This window comes from Pelodiscus sinensis, chromosome 4 (genome assembly GCF_052426305.1).
Source record: "Pelodiscus sinensis isolate ZL-2025 chromosome 4, ASM5242630v1, whole genome shotgun sequence".
Classification (NCBI taxonomy): domain Eukaryota; kingdom Metazoa; phylum Chordata; order Testudines; family Trionychidae; genus Pelodiscus; species Pelodiscus sinensis.
In genome coordinates, this window is record NC_143055.1 from 112942738 (window position 1) to 112956962 (window position 14225).

General features: G+C 42.3%; 1 protein-coding gene across 9 annotated transcripts in view; it reads left to right on the forward strand.

Moving 5' to 3' along the window:
• EMCN (endomucin) overlaps positions 1-14225 on the forward strand; it is a 94947-nt gene that overhangs the window by 44459 nt on the left and 36263 nt on the right. For all 9 annotated transcript variants that reach the window (XR_012904053.2, XR_012904052.2, XR_001368135.4 and 6 more), the window contains 2 exons: positions 281-346; positions 8080-8208. Coding sequence is in view for 1 of the 9 variants with exons in the window: in XM_075929663.2 (XP_075785778.2) it covers positions 281-346; positions 8080-8208 (195 nt within the window). In the remaining 8 variants the exon portion in view is untranslated. The remainder of the gene's footprint in view (positions 1-280; positions 347-8079; positions 8209-14225) is intronic.

A 14225-nucleotide genomic window follows, 5' to 3' on the forward strand; every position in this document is an offset into this window, starting at 1 on the left:
GCTGGGAGGGACATTAAGAACAGTATATGGAAAAAGTGAAATGTATGTAGAGTGTATATAAGGTAAGTGGCAATTCAACCTGAGATCAAGAGAGGATGTATGTTAAATTTTAGTTCATTAGAAGAAAATTAAGGGCAACTAGTAGGCAAAATCTGATGCTCAGACAGCAGCTTTACAGAAAAGCTCGTGTTCCCCTTTGCTTTACTGCTGATTATTCCTTTGACAAATTTGTGTTGAGAACAGTGATTAACACACTGTCATTTATCTTACCAAATACCAGCAGAGAAAACTGAATCACTTCCAGGGAGTACTGTGACAGCCTTCAACAGCACTTGGACGATGACTGGTAAGGCATCCCTTTAAAATCTTATTTATAATCAGCCATTGACAACAGACCCATTACACGACGATGTGACTGGTTTACAACAGCAGCCTGCTTTCTCTGCTGTGCTGCTTTGCTGTGAATTCAGCCTCCTCCTGTTAAGCATACAGAAATCTTTTCTGCAGCTGGTGGAATAGCAACATGATGAATTACTGCAGTGATGTGTCAGTGGGAAGGGCAGATCTGGATCACTGCGTGCCCAAGAGGAAACAGCAGGGGATTCTATTACAGAACACGAGCATTGTAATAAGCGGGGAACTCGGAGTTATACTGTCTCCTTTTACTTCCTACATCAAATTAAGCCTCTCGTAGAACTGAGTTATGAGGATTTTATCAAAACCCAAATCTCTAGCAGCCATGCTGCGCTGCGTGCAGCTCTTCCGCTTATAAGCACTGGCGGTGTTTGACTGAGTCCACCTCTTTCGGAGATTGGCACTAGCACTACTCCATCAACTTAGGAGCTCCCAATACTGTGTATTGCACACAAGTCTTAGATACCACTGAGGGCCCCAAATCAGTTGCTGAGATTTAACTATAAAGAAAATTACAAATAGAGAAATCAGTTCATTAGGTTGTCTTCTTAGGCTCACTTTACATCCAGTGTAGAAGGTTTGTGCATAACTTCAGCCTTTTAAGGCATAAGGGCATGATTCAAAGCTGATTGAAGTTAATGGGATTCTTTCTCAAGCACTGTCAAGTTTTACATGAGACAAAAGTACTGTCTGACCTGAGCCACTAGTCAAAAATGTAGGGTCCAATACATCATTCTAATTCAGAGGAAAAATTGATGACACTGAGGCCTACATTAGAAACTTACATTGGCATAGCTACCTCTCTCCAAGGTGTGAAAAATCTATGCCACCGAAAGACACATCTATACCAATCTCACCTCTAGTGCAGACAGTGCTAGGTTGACATAAGAATTCTTCTGTTGTCTAAGCTACTACCACTTGGGAAAGCTACTACCACTCACCCCTCCTGTTGGCATAGGTACTATACACTCAAGTGCTACAGTAGTGCAGCTGCAGAATTTTAAATGTAGACATACCCTCAGGCATTTCCTTGTTGCAGTTTCATTTACAAAGAATATACAAAGGCCTGTCTCTCTGAATGCAGTAGGAATCAAAGTAACAAGAAATAATTTCTATTGCTCACTGGCCCAAACTTCTGTTCAGCGAGCACCCCTGACCCAAATAACCTCTCCCTGAATTGCTTACAAGGCTCGATTCCATGCTTTCAGCTGCACCTACAGTGACTTTCACTTTCTGCCCCTGAATGTCTGTCTGTCTGCCTCTCTCTCTGCGTTCCAACTTTCCCCTTGACCCAACTCATGCACTTCCCCTGACAGTTCTCTGCAAAACACCTCTGCCCATTCATCCCTAAATTCCAGGGCAGGATGCAAACCACTTTTGTCTCTGGTGGAGAGCTTGTGATTAACTTGTCCTGACAGTAATGATAATTGCTGGGTGTGTTTCCACCCATTTTCAATGAGATTTTAACTCTTCTTCACCCAGCTCATAACACTGGAATCATAGAATCATATAACCATAGAGCTAGAAGACACCTGAGAAGGCCATCAAGTCCAGGCCCTTGCCCAAGGCAGGACCAATCCCAATTATATCAACACAGCCAGAGCTTTGTCAAGCCGAGACTTAAACACCTCTAGTAATGGAGACTCCACTACTAGGTAACCCGGTCCAGTGCTTCACCACCCTCCTAGTGAAATAGTTTTTCCTAATATCCAACCATTTCCTAATAAACATTGTTCCTTGTTCTGCCATCCATCACTACTGTGAAAAGCCTTTCTCCAGCCTCTTTGGAACTTCCCTTCAGGAAGTTGAAGGCTGATATCAAATCCCCCCTCACTCTTCTCTTCTGCAGATTAAATAGATCCACTTCCCTCATCCTCTCCTCATAGGTCCTGTGCTCCAGCCCCCTAATTATTTTGGTTGCCCTCCACTGGATCCTCTCCAATGCATCCACATCCTTCGTGTAATTGGGGGCCCAGAACTGGACACAATACTCTAGATGTGGCCTTATCAGAGTCAAGTAAAGAGGAATAATCACATCTCTGGATCAACTGGCAATGCTTCTCTTTTTGCAACCTAATATGCCATTAGCCTTCTTGGCTACAAGGGCACACTGTTGACTCATATCCAGCTTCTCATCCACTCTAATCCCCAGGTCCTTTTCTACAGAACTGCTACTTAGCCAGTTGGTCCCCAGCCTATGACAATGCTTGGGATTCTTCCGTCCCAAGTGCAGGACTCTACACTTGTCCTCATCAGATTTCTTGTGGCCCAATCCTCCAATTTGTTTAAGTCACTCTGGACTGTATCCCTGCCCTTCAGTGTATCTACCTCTCCCCCTAGCTTAGTGTCATCCGCAAACTTGCTGAGGGTGCAATCCGTCCCCGCATGCAGGTCATTAATAAAGATGTTGAACAAAACCAGTCCCAAAACCGAACCTTGGGGCACTCCACTAGAAACCAACCGCCATCCTGACATCGAGCCGTTGATCAGTACCCGCTGGGCCCAACCTTCCAGCCAGCTTTCTATCCACCTTACCATCCATTTATCCAATCCACTTTATTCCCTTTAACTTGCTGGCCAGAATATTGTGGGAGACCGTATCAAAAGCTTTGCAAAAGTCAAGGTATATCACATCCACTGACTTCCCCACATCCACAGAATCAGTTACCTCATCATAGAAGCTAATCAGATTGATCAGGCATGACTTGCCCTTCATGAATCCATGCTGACTATTCTGGATCACCTTCCCCTCTTCCAAGTGCTTCAAAATGGATTCCTTGAGAATCCCCTCCATGATTTTTCTAGAGACTAAGGTAAGACTGACCAGCCTATAGTTCCCTGGATTGCCCTTCTTCCCCTTTCTTAAAGATGGGCACTACATTTGCCTTTTTCCAATCATCCGGGATTTCTCCTGATCTCCATGACTTTTCAAAGATAATAACCAAAGGCTCCTCCATGACATTTGCCAACTCCCTCAGTACCTTGGGATGTTTTAAGTCTGGACCCATGGATTTATGTATGTTTAACTTTTCTAAATAGTTCCTGACCTGTTCTTTCCCCACCAAGTGCTGTCCACCTTCGTCCCATATTGCATCACTTTAGCGCATTAGTCTGGGAGCTGACCTTGTCCATGAAGACAGAGGCAAATAAAGCATTAAGTACTTTGGCTTTCCCTACATCCTCTGTCACTAGGTTACCGCCCTCATCCAGTAGGGGCCCCACACCCTCTCTGATCACCACCTTCTTGCTAAATGCCTGTAGAAACTGTTCTTGTTATCCTTCACATCCCTTGTGAGTTGCAATTCCAGTTGCACTTTCACCTTCCTGATAACTCCCCTGCATTCTCGAGCTATACATTTATACCCCTCCCTAGTCATCTGTCCAAGTTTCCACTTTTTGTAAGCTCCCTTTTTGTGCTTCAGTTCACCAAGGATTTCCCCTGTAAGCCAATCTGGTCTCCTACCATATTTGCTTCTCTTGCTACACATTGGAATGGTTTCTTTCTGAGCCTTCAGTAAGGATTCTTTAAAATACTGCCAGCTCTCCTGGGCTCCTTTCCCCTTCATGATAGCATCCCAGGGGATTCTACTCATCAGGTGTCTGAGGGAGTCGAAGTCTGCTTTTCTGAAGTTCAAGGTGTGTATTTTACTACTCTCTATTCTTCCTTTGGTCAGGATCCTTAAATGTACCATTTTGTGATCACTGCTTCCCAGGTTGTCACCCACCTCTACTTCCCCTATTTGCTCCTTCCTGTTTGCGAGCAGCAGGTCAAGCTGAGCACAGCCTCTGGTCGGATCCTGCAGCACTTGTACCAAGAAGTTATCTCTAACATTCTCCAGAAACTTCCTGGATTGTCTGTGTACTGCCGTATTGGTCTCCCAACAGATGTCAGGGTGATTAAAGTCCCCCATGAGAACCAGGGCCTGCAATCTGGAAACTTCTCTCAGTTGTCCAAAGAATGCCTCATCTACCTCATACACCTGATTCGGCGGCCTGTAGCAGACACCAACCACAACATCACTGCTGTTGCTTACACCTCTAAACTTGACCCATAGACTCTCAACAGGCTTTTCTCCCTCTATATACTGGAGTTCTGAGCAATCATAGTGCTCTTTTACATACAGTGCAACTCCTCCTCCTTTTCTCCCCTGCTTGTTCTTCCTGAACAGTTTATACCCTTCCTTGACAGCACCCCAGTCATGCGAGTCATCCCACCAAGTCTCTGGTATCCCAATCAAATTGTACTTCTTGGACTGGGCCAGGGCCTCCAACTCTTTTTTACCCAGGCTTCTCACATTGGTATACAAACACTTTAGATAGCCTGTTGATCGCCCTATCCTCTGCATTTGAATCAGGAGTCCACCTTTGTTGATAGTTCCCCTTTGCATTTCTTTCCAGTATCCGACTTTCCCACTCCCCTCAGGGTTTTGGTTACCGTCCCCCCAACGAACGTAGTTTAAAGTCCTTCTCACAAGGTTTGCAAGCCAACCCGCAAAGATGCTCCCTCCTCTCTTTGTTAGGTGGATCCCATCTCTTCCTAACAATCCTTGTGCCCGGAACAGAGTCCCATGGTCGAAGAAACCAAAGCCCTCTCTGCGACACCACCTGCGCAACCACGCATTTACTCCCTCAATTCAACGATCCCTAGCCAGTCCAGAGGAGGATGGATGAGAACACCACTTGCACTCCGAATTCTTTGATCTTTCTTCCCAACTCTACGTAATCTGCAGTAACTCACTCAAGGTCATTCTTGGCCGTATTGTTAGTTCCCACATGGAGAAGAAGGAAGGGATAGCGATCTGAAGGTTTCATCAGTTTTGTAAGCCTCTCAGTAACATCCTGCATTCGAGCTCCCGGAAAGCAGCACGCCTCTTGAGATTCCAAGTCTGAGAGGCCATACCTCTATACAAGGGTGAATTTCACCCTGGCTGAATAAATTGAATCCAGAAAGGTAAATGAAGTTTATTTTCTCCCACTTACCCTACATTGCGGAATATACAGCATGCAGCCCATGTTCCCCAGAACAATATGTTCTCACAGCAACTAAGTACAAGGAGAATACGTAGACCTGGGTTGCTGCCAGTTGTGAGGCGACTCATGGAACATGTGATCCCTGTGGGATTACAGCTGCATGCAGGACTGGTGATTGATGTCAGAGCAAGATGCCTAGATGCCTCTTTCCTCATTTCACTCATTCACCTGATTGTTTTGCACAGCTCACTGTGTGTATTTATGGTGGAATGCCTCTTTGCAGGAAGGGTTCCTGCAAGGCTGGCTTTCCTTTCATCCTCTGACCAGAGGCTTTTACTAACATGATTGTCATGACGTTATATTATTGCTGCTACAATAACAGAACCATTTGTTGGTTGGACCTGCTGCTACTATCATTATCTCCCCTAATAAACCTCTACATGATAACAGGGTTTGTTTTGTTTTGTTTTGTGTTTTGTTTTGTTTTGTTTTGTTTGTAAGCCTTGGGTCAAAATTCAGTATAATAAGTTTGTTTTTAAAAATCCCTTTGCTGTGTAAGCTATGGGAATTCAGAAATGGGCCTTTAAAACAGCTTTTAAAAAGTATTTAAATAAAAGTCTGCAAATCACTGATTTCTAATATAGACTAGACTAGCATATTTAATTTTACAATATGTGATACTATGTGCAGAGTGGGCTAGGTGCAGGCAGCACAGCCTTACTTGTAAATTTCTAGACTTTCCAGAATATAGCCTGAACCTTAAGGGAGCAATTATGGCTCTTACCAACTTGATGGTGAAGTCTGGGGAAACAGTCATGATGCCTTTGGAGCAGTGTAAAGAACACTACTTGCTATATGCCTGCTCAACAGCTGTGAGTGCTCCCTGCAGCACTGCTATTTGGATGATCTATATACATGATGCAGGAAAGAGGCAAAGGCCCCAACCTGAAATCCCCCACTTATGCTGCCTTCCCTTATGCTTGTTAGTTCCCCGAGCCAGATTGTCGCTCCCCCAGGTTCTGGGAGAAGAAAGGCCTCTACCAGACCCAGCATAGTTTAATTCTGTAATGTGGTACAAATGTACTTTTTGTTATCCATTTTCATTTTACAGAACAGGTTCTGAATGAGTCTTAAACCTACCCCTGCCAAGGAAGTAGGGATGGCAGCATGCAGCTAACATGCTGTTGCAGCTACAGCTACGTGCAGTCTCTTTGCCCATTTTGCCAAGGATGGCTCCAGGGCCAATGATGTCCCTGAGCTCTGATTGTAGCTTGATAGTGGGATAAGGTGCCAAAGCCCTTGAGTTTTGAAGGCCTGAAGTGAGCTGTTTTTCAGAGGTGCTGAGCATCTGCTGCTCTCTCTGGAGACACTGGTTCAGCCTGGTGTACAGCATCACTGAAAATCAGGACTCAGGGATATGTGTACACTGTAATCAAACACCCGTGTCAGCTGCCTTGAGCTTGTGGGGCTCTAAAATTGCAGTGTAGATGTCTCTGCTCGGAGACCCCCACCGCTTATGGGGTCAAGGGGGTTGGGCTGGAGTCTGAGCCCAAACATCTACACTCCAATTTTATAGCTCTGCCAGCCTGAGTCAGCTGACACGGTTCAGCCCCTGGTAATTTATTGTAGTGTACACATACCCTGCAAGGAGATTGTATGGAGATTCTGGAGAAGGGGGGCTCTCTGGGAAGACTAGGAGGAATTCAGAGACACTGTACATATCTGAAGCATATCCTCCCTGAGGCTGCTGCAATCTACGTAAAAAATATGCACCAATTTAAATATATAATTTGTTTTATTTGTTAAACCCCTTGTGTGGACAGTCTTCCATTGGTTTATAGCTGGCTCTTATAGACTTTGCCTAAGTCAGAGACAGAATATTGTGTTGTCATTTAGTACCTGCTGTTTTTATCCAAAAGGTAGCATCTTGCCTTTTGTTAGGTAAAGACAGGCACAAAATATAAATTATCCACTCAATCATGACATCTTAAATTCTGTGTCATTGTTATTCAATGACCTTCAGCTCTGCTGCTTTGCGTGGTGCATCACGTGATCAATTTAGACTCACCTCGAGTGCAAATCTCATTCTTCCACAAATAGCCCTGACTCTTTATCAAGCATCCGAGAGCTGCAATAATGGCAAGAACAGACATTTACATGTACATTTCATGATCTCTGGATATTGTACTTTCTAAGCAGCAGGATAAATCCGCCCAATGACAGAGAATGAAACAATTGACCCAATTGTTAATTTCTATCAGTAAAACCTGTATAATATCAAACCATGTGACTGTCAGATGATTAGCTGTATAGTTGAAACAGACTTTTTCAGGAATCCACTTCTGTTCTTACCAGATTTTACTTATCACAGGAGTGGGGTAAGAGGAAAGTGGCTATAAGCTACTTTTCCATTCCCTTAATCCTGGAAAAAGGGCCTGTGGCTCTTTTGGCCTCTGGTATGGCTTAGTGAAGCCTCAAGATTGTTGCAAGTTGTGCTAGCACTAATCACCCCTTGGGGTCTATTTATCTGACAAAGAATTGCCAGAGGGTGAGGTACCCCATCCACACCTTCTAACAGTGGGGCTGGGAGCAATTAAGGAGTAGCGCTAGAGAGAGGGAGGAAGGTTGAGAGGGAAAGAAAGGGTGGGTTGCGAGGATTAAGCATGGTATCTCATTTGACTGCCTTCTTTTCAGGTCTAAGTAACAGTACAACAACTTCAGAATCCAAGAAGTCGGTTCAAGAATCCATTTCTAATGTTGATAGGCCATCTCAAATTCCGGGAACAAGAACCAGTCCAACAGGCAGCAGTGCTAACACTACAAGTAAGTGATGAGTCCCTGCACCATACAGTGGTCTGGAACAGAACCATTTCTCTGAAACAGCCCTGCTCACTGTGATATGCCAGTTACCATTTGCAGAACAATTAGCGATGTGTGAACTTCAAAAGATTCAGAGTTGGGGCCACTCAATGAAATTAAAGCCTTATAAATTATGCAATAAAATGGTAAGACATACTTCAGCCCCATAAAGTCATGCACTGGCATTCACTGCTGCAGGAGGTCGCTGAGGCAAATACTGTGGATGGAATTTAAAAGTGGAAACCAATTATAATTTTTACTATCACTAACAATTCTACAAACTGTGGTTCACAGTAAAGCTAAAAGGGCGTATCAAGTTAGGCCCCACAGGGATCAGTTATGGGTCTGGTTCTGTTCAATAACTTCATTAATATTTAGAGAATGGCAAAGGGAGTACACTTAAGTTTGCTGGTGATACTGAACTGGGAGGAGTTGCAAGTTCTTTGGAGAATAGGATTACAATTCAAAATGATCTGGACAAACTGGAGAAATGGTCTGAAGAAAATAGGATGAAATTCAATATGGACAAATACAAACTACTCCACTAAGACGGAACAATTAGTTGCATACATACAAAATGAGAAGTGGCTGCCTAGGATGGAGTATTGTGGAAAGGGACCTGAAGGTCAGAATAGATCACAACCTAACTATGAGTCAACAGTGTAACATCGATGCCAGGGGGAAAAAGGCAAACATCATTATGCATATTTTAGTAGGAGAATTGTAAGCAAGACATGAAAAGTAATTCATTTGCTCTACTCTATGCTGATTAGGCCTCAACTAGACTATTGTGTCCAGTTCTGGACACTGCACTTCAGGAAGGTCGAGAAAAAACTGGAGAAAGTCCAGATAAGAGCAACAACAATGGTTAAAGGTCTAAAAAACATGACCTATGAGAGAGAATTTAAAGAAATGGGTTTGTTTAGTCTGCAGAAGAGAAAACTGAGAAGGGACATAACAGGTTTTCAAGTACATAAAATGTTACAAGGAAAAGGAAGAAAAATTCTTTTCTAACTTCTGAGGTTAAGACAAGAAGCAATAAGCTTAAATTATAGCAAAGAAGGTTAGGTTGGACATTAAGAAGATCAAGGATGATCTAGATACTTAGTCCTGCTGTGAGTGCAGGAGATTGAATTAGATGATCTCTTGAAGTTTCTTCCAGTCCCACAATTCTATGATTTTGTGAAACAAACATAATGCTATAAGGGTAACCAAATGATGTTGTTCAGGGAATAAAATGAACATTTCTGAGGTCATGATGGCACTAATCTTCTATAACCCACAACTGTCTGGTGTGGAGGTTTCACCTTACTTTGAATCATAAGGTATTGAACAAGGCTGAAGGTAGATGACAGATTAGATGGACAGTGGTTTCTTATGGTCCAATGAGACCAATGTGGCTGTCTAGTTTACCTCTGCTGTCTGCTGAATAACCTCAAGATGCCTATTTGACTTTCTTTTAATGCCAACTGGTCTAAATTTTTCTATCATTTACACCCTGGCCAAATCCACCTATGATGATAGTTTTGCTTGCACGGAAATTAAGAGGAAAATTTGGCCCTGAAACTTTAAAACCGCAGGGAATCATGAGGAAAAAAATCATACAGCAGTCTATGATCAATCCAGACTGCTGTCTGTAGCAGCTGTCAGCACAGTTAAAAATCATTTCTCTTTGAGATGAGTAGACACTATTACCTAGCCTTATACACTTCCAGCAGAAAACGACTCTAACTCACACTATTCTTGGAGAATCTAGTCTAAGAATGAACCCCAGGCTCCACTGGCTACTAGAAACATAACAGCTGTTGTGAACTCCGGCTTAACATGGATGCATATGTTTCAGATCTCAGCAATCATTTTCTGGAGCCCTATAAAGTGTCACTTTTGAGAGAGATGCATTGCCTGATCATAGAACAAAGTTATGGGCCCATGGTAGCTCTTTGATGTACTAGATTAAATAGGATGAACTTCATTCACCACTGCATTATTCCTGTCTTATTCTAGTGTGACTCAACTATTGTCAGTAAAGTTACATGGGTATAAAACTGGAGTAAACACACAGTACTTCATCATGTCCAGTGATTCTCTATGATGAAATATTTACTTGGGCTCTAAATAAAATGCATAATCATCAACCTTCTAGCGAGAATGTTTTTGCTCATTTTTAAAGACCCCCTATCTAAAGTCCATTGAAATCTCTAGGATTCTTCACTGACTTCAGTGGATTTGTGGTCAGAGAGCACATTGCACATATCATGGTTGGAAATTTTTTTGATATACTGGTCTGCTTGGTAGTCTTTGGCAAATATGTCATGTCCCATATGTAATCTTCAGCTGTGATATAATGCAATGGGTATTTGATTTATTGGTTTTGGGGACTTTAGTCTTTAAGAGCCAATAAGCCTACTATAGCCACATATTTATAAGGGACAGAGCCAACAATAAGTTACAGAGGCTATCCCAAACAAATGCCAGTAAAATCTTTCTCCAACCCCACGTCATCACATACTCTGTATATGCTTTTGAGTTTTTTAGAAATGTGGTTGGTACTGGGTTTTTTTGTCTCTCTCCTCTGTAAAGTTACCATGAATCCAATTGTTCAGAGATTGAGGGTATCACAGAAACCATTAAATAGCTTTAACAGTCTTGTGAATTTACAGTTCATTAGCTTGGGCCCATCTAGTGTTAATAGAAATACTGTGTATTTCATTGAGAAGCTGTGTCTCTCCTTCAGGCCTTCATTCTCCATTAAGGCCCCGACTCTTTGGTTGGACTACATCTTCCATAATGTGCTGTCACAGTTCAAGTGAATGGGAGGTAACAGTGCATTGTGGGGAAGTAGTCCAGCCCAGGAGAATAATGCAGCTCAAGTGAACAAAAGATAATATTAAATTGATCCAAAAATGAAAGATTAAGATTTGGTCCGACCAACCAAAGTAGTTTGATTTAGCTTTATGCAACTTGAAAACAAAATATTTTTTGTTTTGATTTTTCCAAACAGGAAATGGAACAAACTTCTGCAAACTTGAAAATTTCCCATTGAAACTGTTTTTACAAAAATGACTTTTTCTTCATAATTCCCAGCTAACTCTATCAGAAAGCTTAGAGAGAGGGAGGAGCATCTAAGAGAGCAGGAAAGCACCTGAAATGAGTGGGGGAGCCTACCAAAGAACTTCAGGGAATTTCAGAGACCGATACTACTGTAATGCAGTGGTGAAAGTCGACAAACAGCTGCCAGCGAGGGAGGGGGAGCTCTGTGATAGTTCTGCTTACTCAAGCCAATAAAGGGAATTTATAGCCATTGAAAGCAAGCTGCAATCTTGCCCCTAGTCACCCAGACTCATCTTACTTTAACCTGTACCTCATAATATACATACTACTGGACAAATGGCTCATTCTGAGATGCCTCCAGCTGGGCAAATGAGCATGTAATGCTATTCTGCTATGTCTTAAGCAAACACGGGATATTTAAGGGGAGTAGATTAGAATCCAGTTGAATACAAGTAATAGCAGATAGTGTGACTTTTTTTTTTTAATTTTTATCAACAAACGATGCATGAAATGGTTCATGAAGGACTCATGGACTTGGTATGTTAAGGCAATATGAAGGTAGGTCCACCAAATAGGGTGATAGGAGTATTCTGATTTAGGCTATAGTCAAATGAACTGACCCCCTACTACAGCCACGGACATCTTCATTGTACAGGTCAGAGCCAAATCCCGCTCATTTAAATCACAAGAGTAATCTCCCTAAAACCAACAAGACACCTCATATGAATGAGGCCATAAAGGTTTGATCATCTTGATATACAAGCAAACAACTATATATGAACTCTTGGCCAGAGTCTTTATCTTAAAGTTACTGTGTTGGCTGCAGCTTTTGAGCAACAAAATGCATATGACAACTGAGAAGATTGGGACATATCCAATATGGCAGTTTTGGTTTACATAATTACTGGAGCTACACAGAAAAGTATGGTCAGTATTACTCTGATTTATACTGCAATAATCCCCTCTGAGAACTCTGCCGGGATTGTATTTTAAGCATTTGTTTTGCTTGTATATCAGTTTCATGTGACTGTCCTCTAAAAATTGAAGAAGTAAAATTACAGGGTATTGAGGCTATTTAGGCAGTGGACCTTTTGAGAATACAAAGGATGAAGGTTCGTTATTGGTCTCTTTCACCATCCGTCAATCTTCTAACCGTCTCTGCATTGATGGAGTCAGATATTTTCAAACCAAAGTGCAGTCAGCTGTGCCAAAGAATTGTTTTGCTCACCACCCAACAAGGATTTAGCACAGTCAGTGTTGCATACTTCACTTTTCAATGACAAATCTGGAAGTCTTCCCAGATTATTTATACAGAGCATCTGCCCCTCTAACTTACAGCCCCAAAAGAGGTTGACTAGGAACAGACAGAACAATGACAGTATCTGTTACTCTGTCTCTTTCTGTGGAACAGCTGTGCATGACTCTGCCCCCAAACACCTGTCTGCTGGTTGGATATTTACATAAGAACATAAGAATGGCCATACTGGGTCAGACCAAAGGTCCATCTAGCCCAGTATCCTGTCTGCTGACAGTGGCCAATTCCAGATGCCCCAGAGGGAGTGAACCAAACAGGTAATGATCAAGTGATCTCTCTCCTGCCATCCATCTCCGCCCTCTGACAAACAGAGGCTAGGGACACCATTCCTTACCCATCCTGGCTAATAGCCATTAATAGATTTACCTCCATGAATTTATCTAGTTCTCTTTTAAAACCTGTTATAGTCCTAACCTTCACAACCTCCTCAGGCAAGGAGTTCCACAGATCGTCTATGCAGTGTGTGAAGAAGAACTTCCTTTTATTTGTTTTAAACCTGCTGCCCATTAATTTCATTTGGTGGCCCCTAGTTCTTATATTATGGGAACAAGTAAATAACTTTTCCTTATTCACTTTCTCCACACCACCCATGATTTTATATACCTCTATTATATTTCCGCCCCCCCCCCCTTAGTCTCCTCTTTTCCAAGCTGAAAAGTCCTTGTCTCTTTAATCTCTCCTCATATGGGACCCGTTCCAAACTCCTAATCATTTTTGTTGCCCTTCTCTGAACCTTTTCTAATGCCAGTACAGCCAGTCCCCGACTTATGAATGAGTTATGTACCAAACACTAGGTTGTAACTCGATCTGTTCATAAGTCAGATTACATTCACTTATGTATGGCCGCGTTGTTCATAAGTGCGGATTTCGTTTGTAACTCGGGGACCAGCTGTATAGGAGGTTGGTAGTAAATACAAATGGTTGTAAGTCGATGCGTTCATAACTTGGGGCTGTATATCTTTTTTGAGACGACAAATATTGAAAATATCTATGATGTTATCTGTCTGAACACTTGTGTTTATATACCACCGCTGAGCCAAAGGGCTGGTATTTGACTGCATATTTGAGATGGAAGGAAAGACAGAGGGTAACCCAGTCCTTTTTTCCCCTCTTCACTGTTCTCTATCCTTTTTTTTTTTTTTAACTTTGGCAGAGTGCAGATTACATCTGGAAAAGATACTTCATGTGTTGCAGCTTTAATAATGGTCACGGGTTAGGTGATTTTTGTAATCTCTGGATAAGGTGGGCTGCTAACATGGATAGTATCCCATTAAATAATTTGAGAGTCCTCTAATGGCCTTGATTCTGTGTCCAAACTGACCAGAGATCTGTCAGAATAACAGTGTGCGTTATTCATCGATACCACTGACCTCCCAAATGGCCTAGACCATAGAGCTCCCTCCCCCATAATTCCTAGAACAGTGTTTCTTAAACTGTGTTCTGTGGCACAGGGCAGTCAGAGGTGTGCTGCAGAGAATAATAGAGTTCAAAATGGCCGCCCTTAAAGGCTCAACAAAAAATCCTCGGTGTTCCTCATTAAAAAAAATTATTGTTTGGCATTCCTCAGTCTTAAAAAGTTTAAGAAACACTGTCCCATGATGTATCTTTTAGGGAA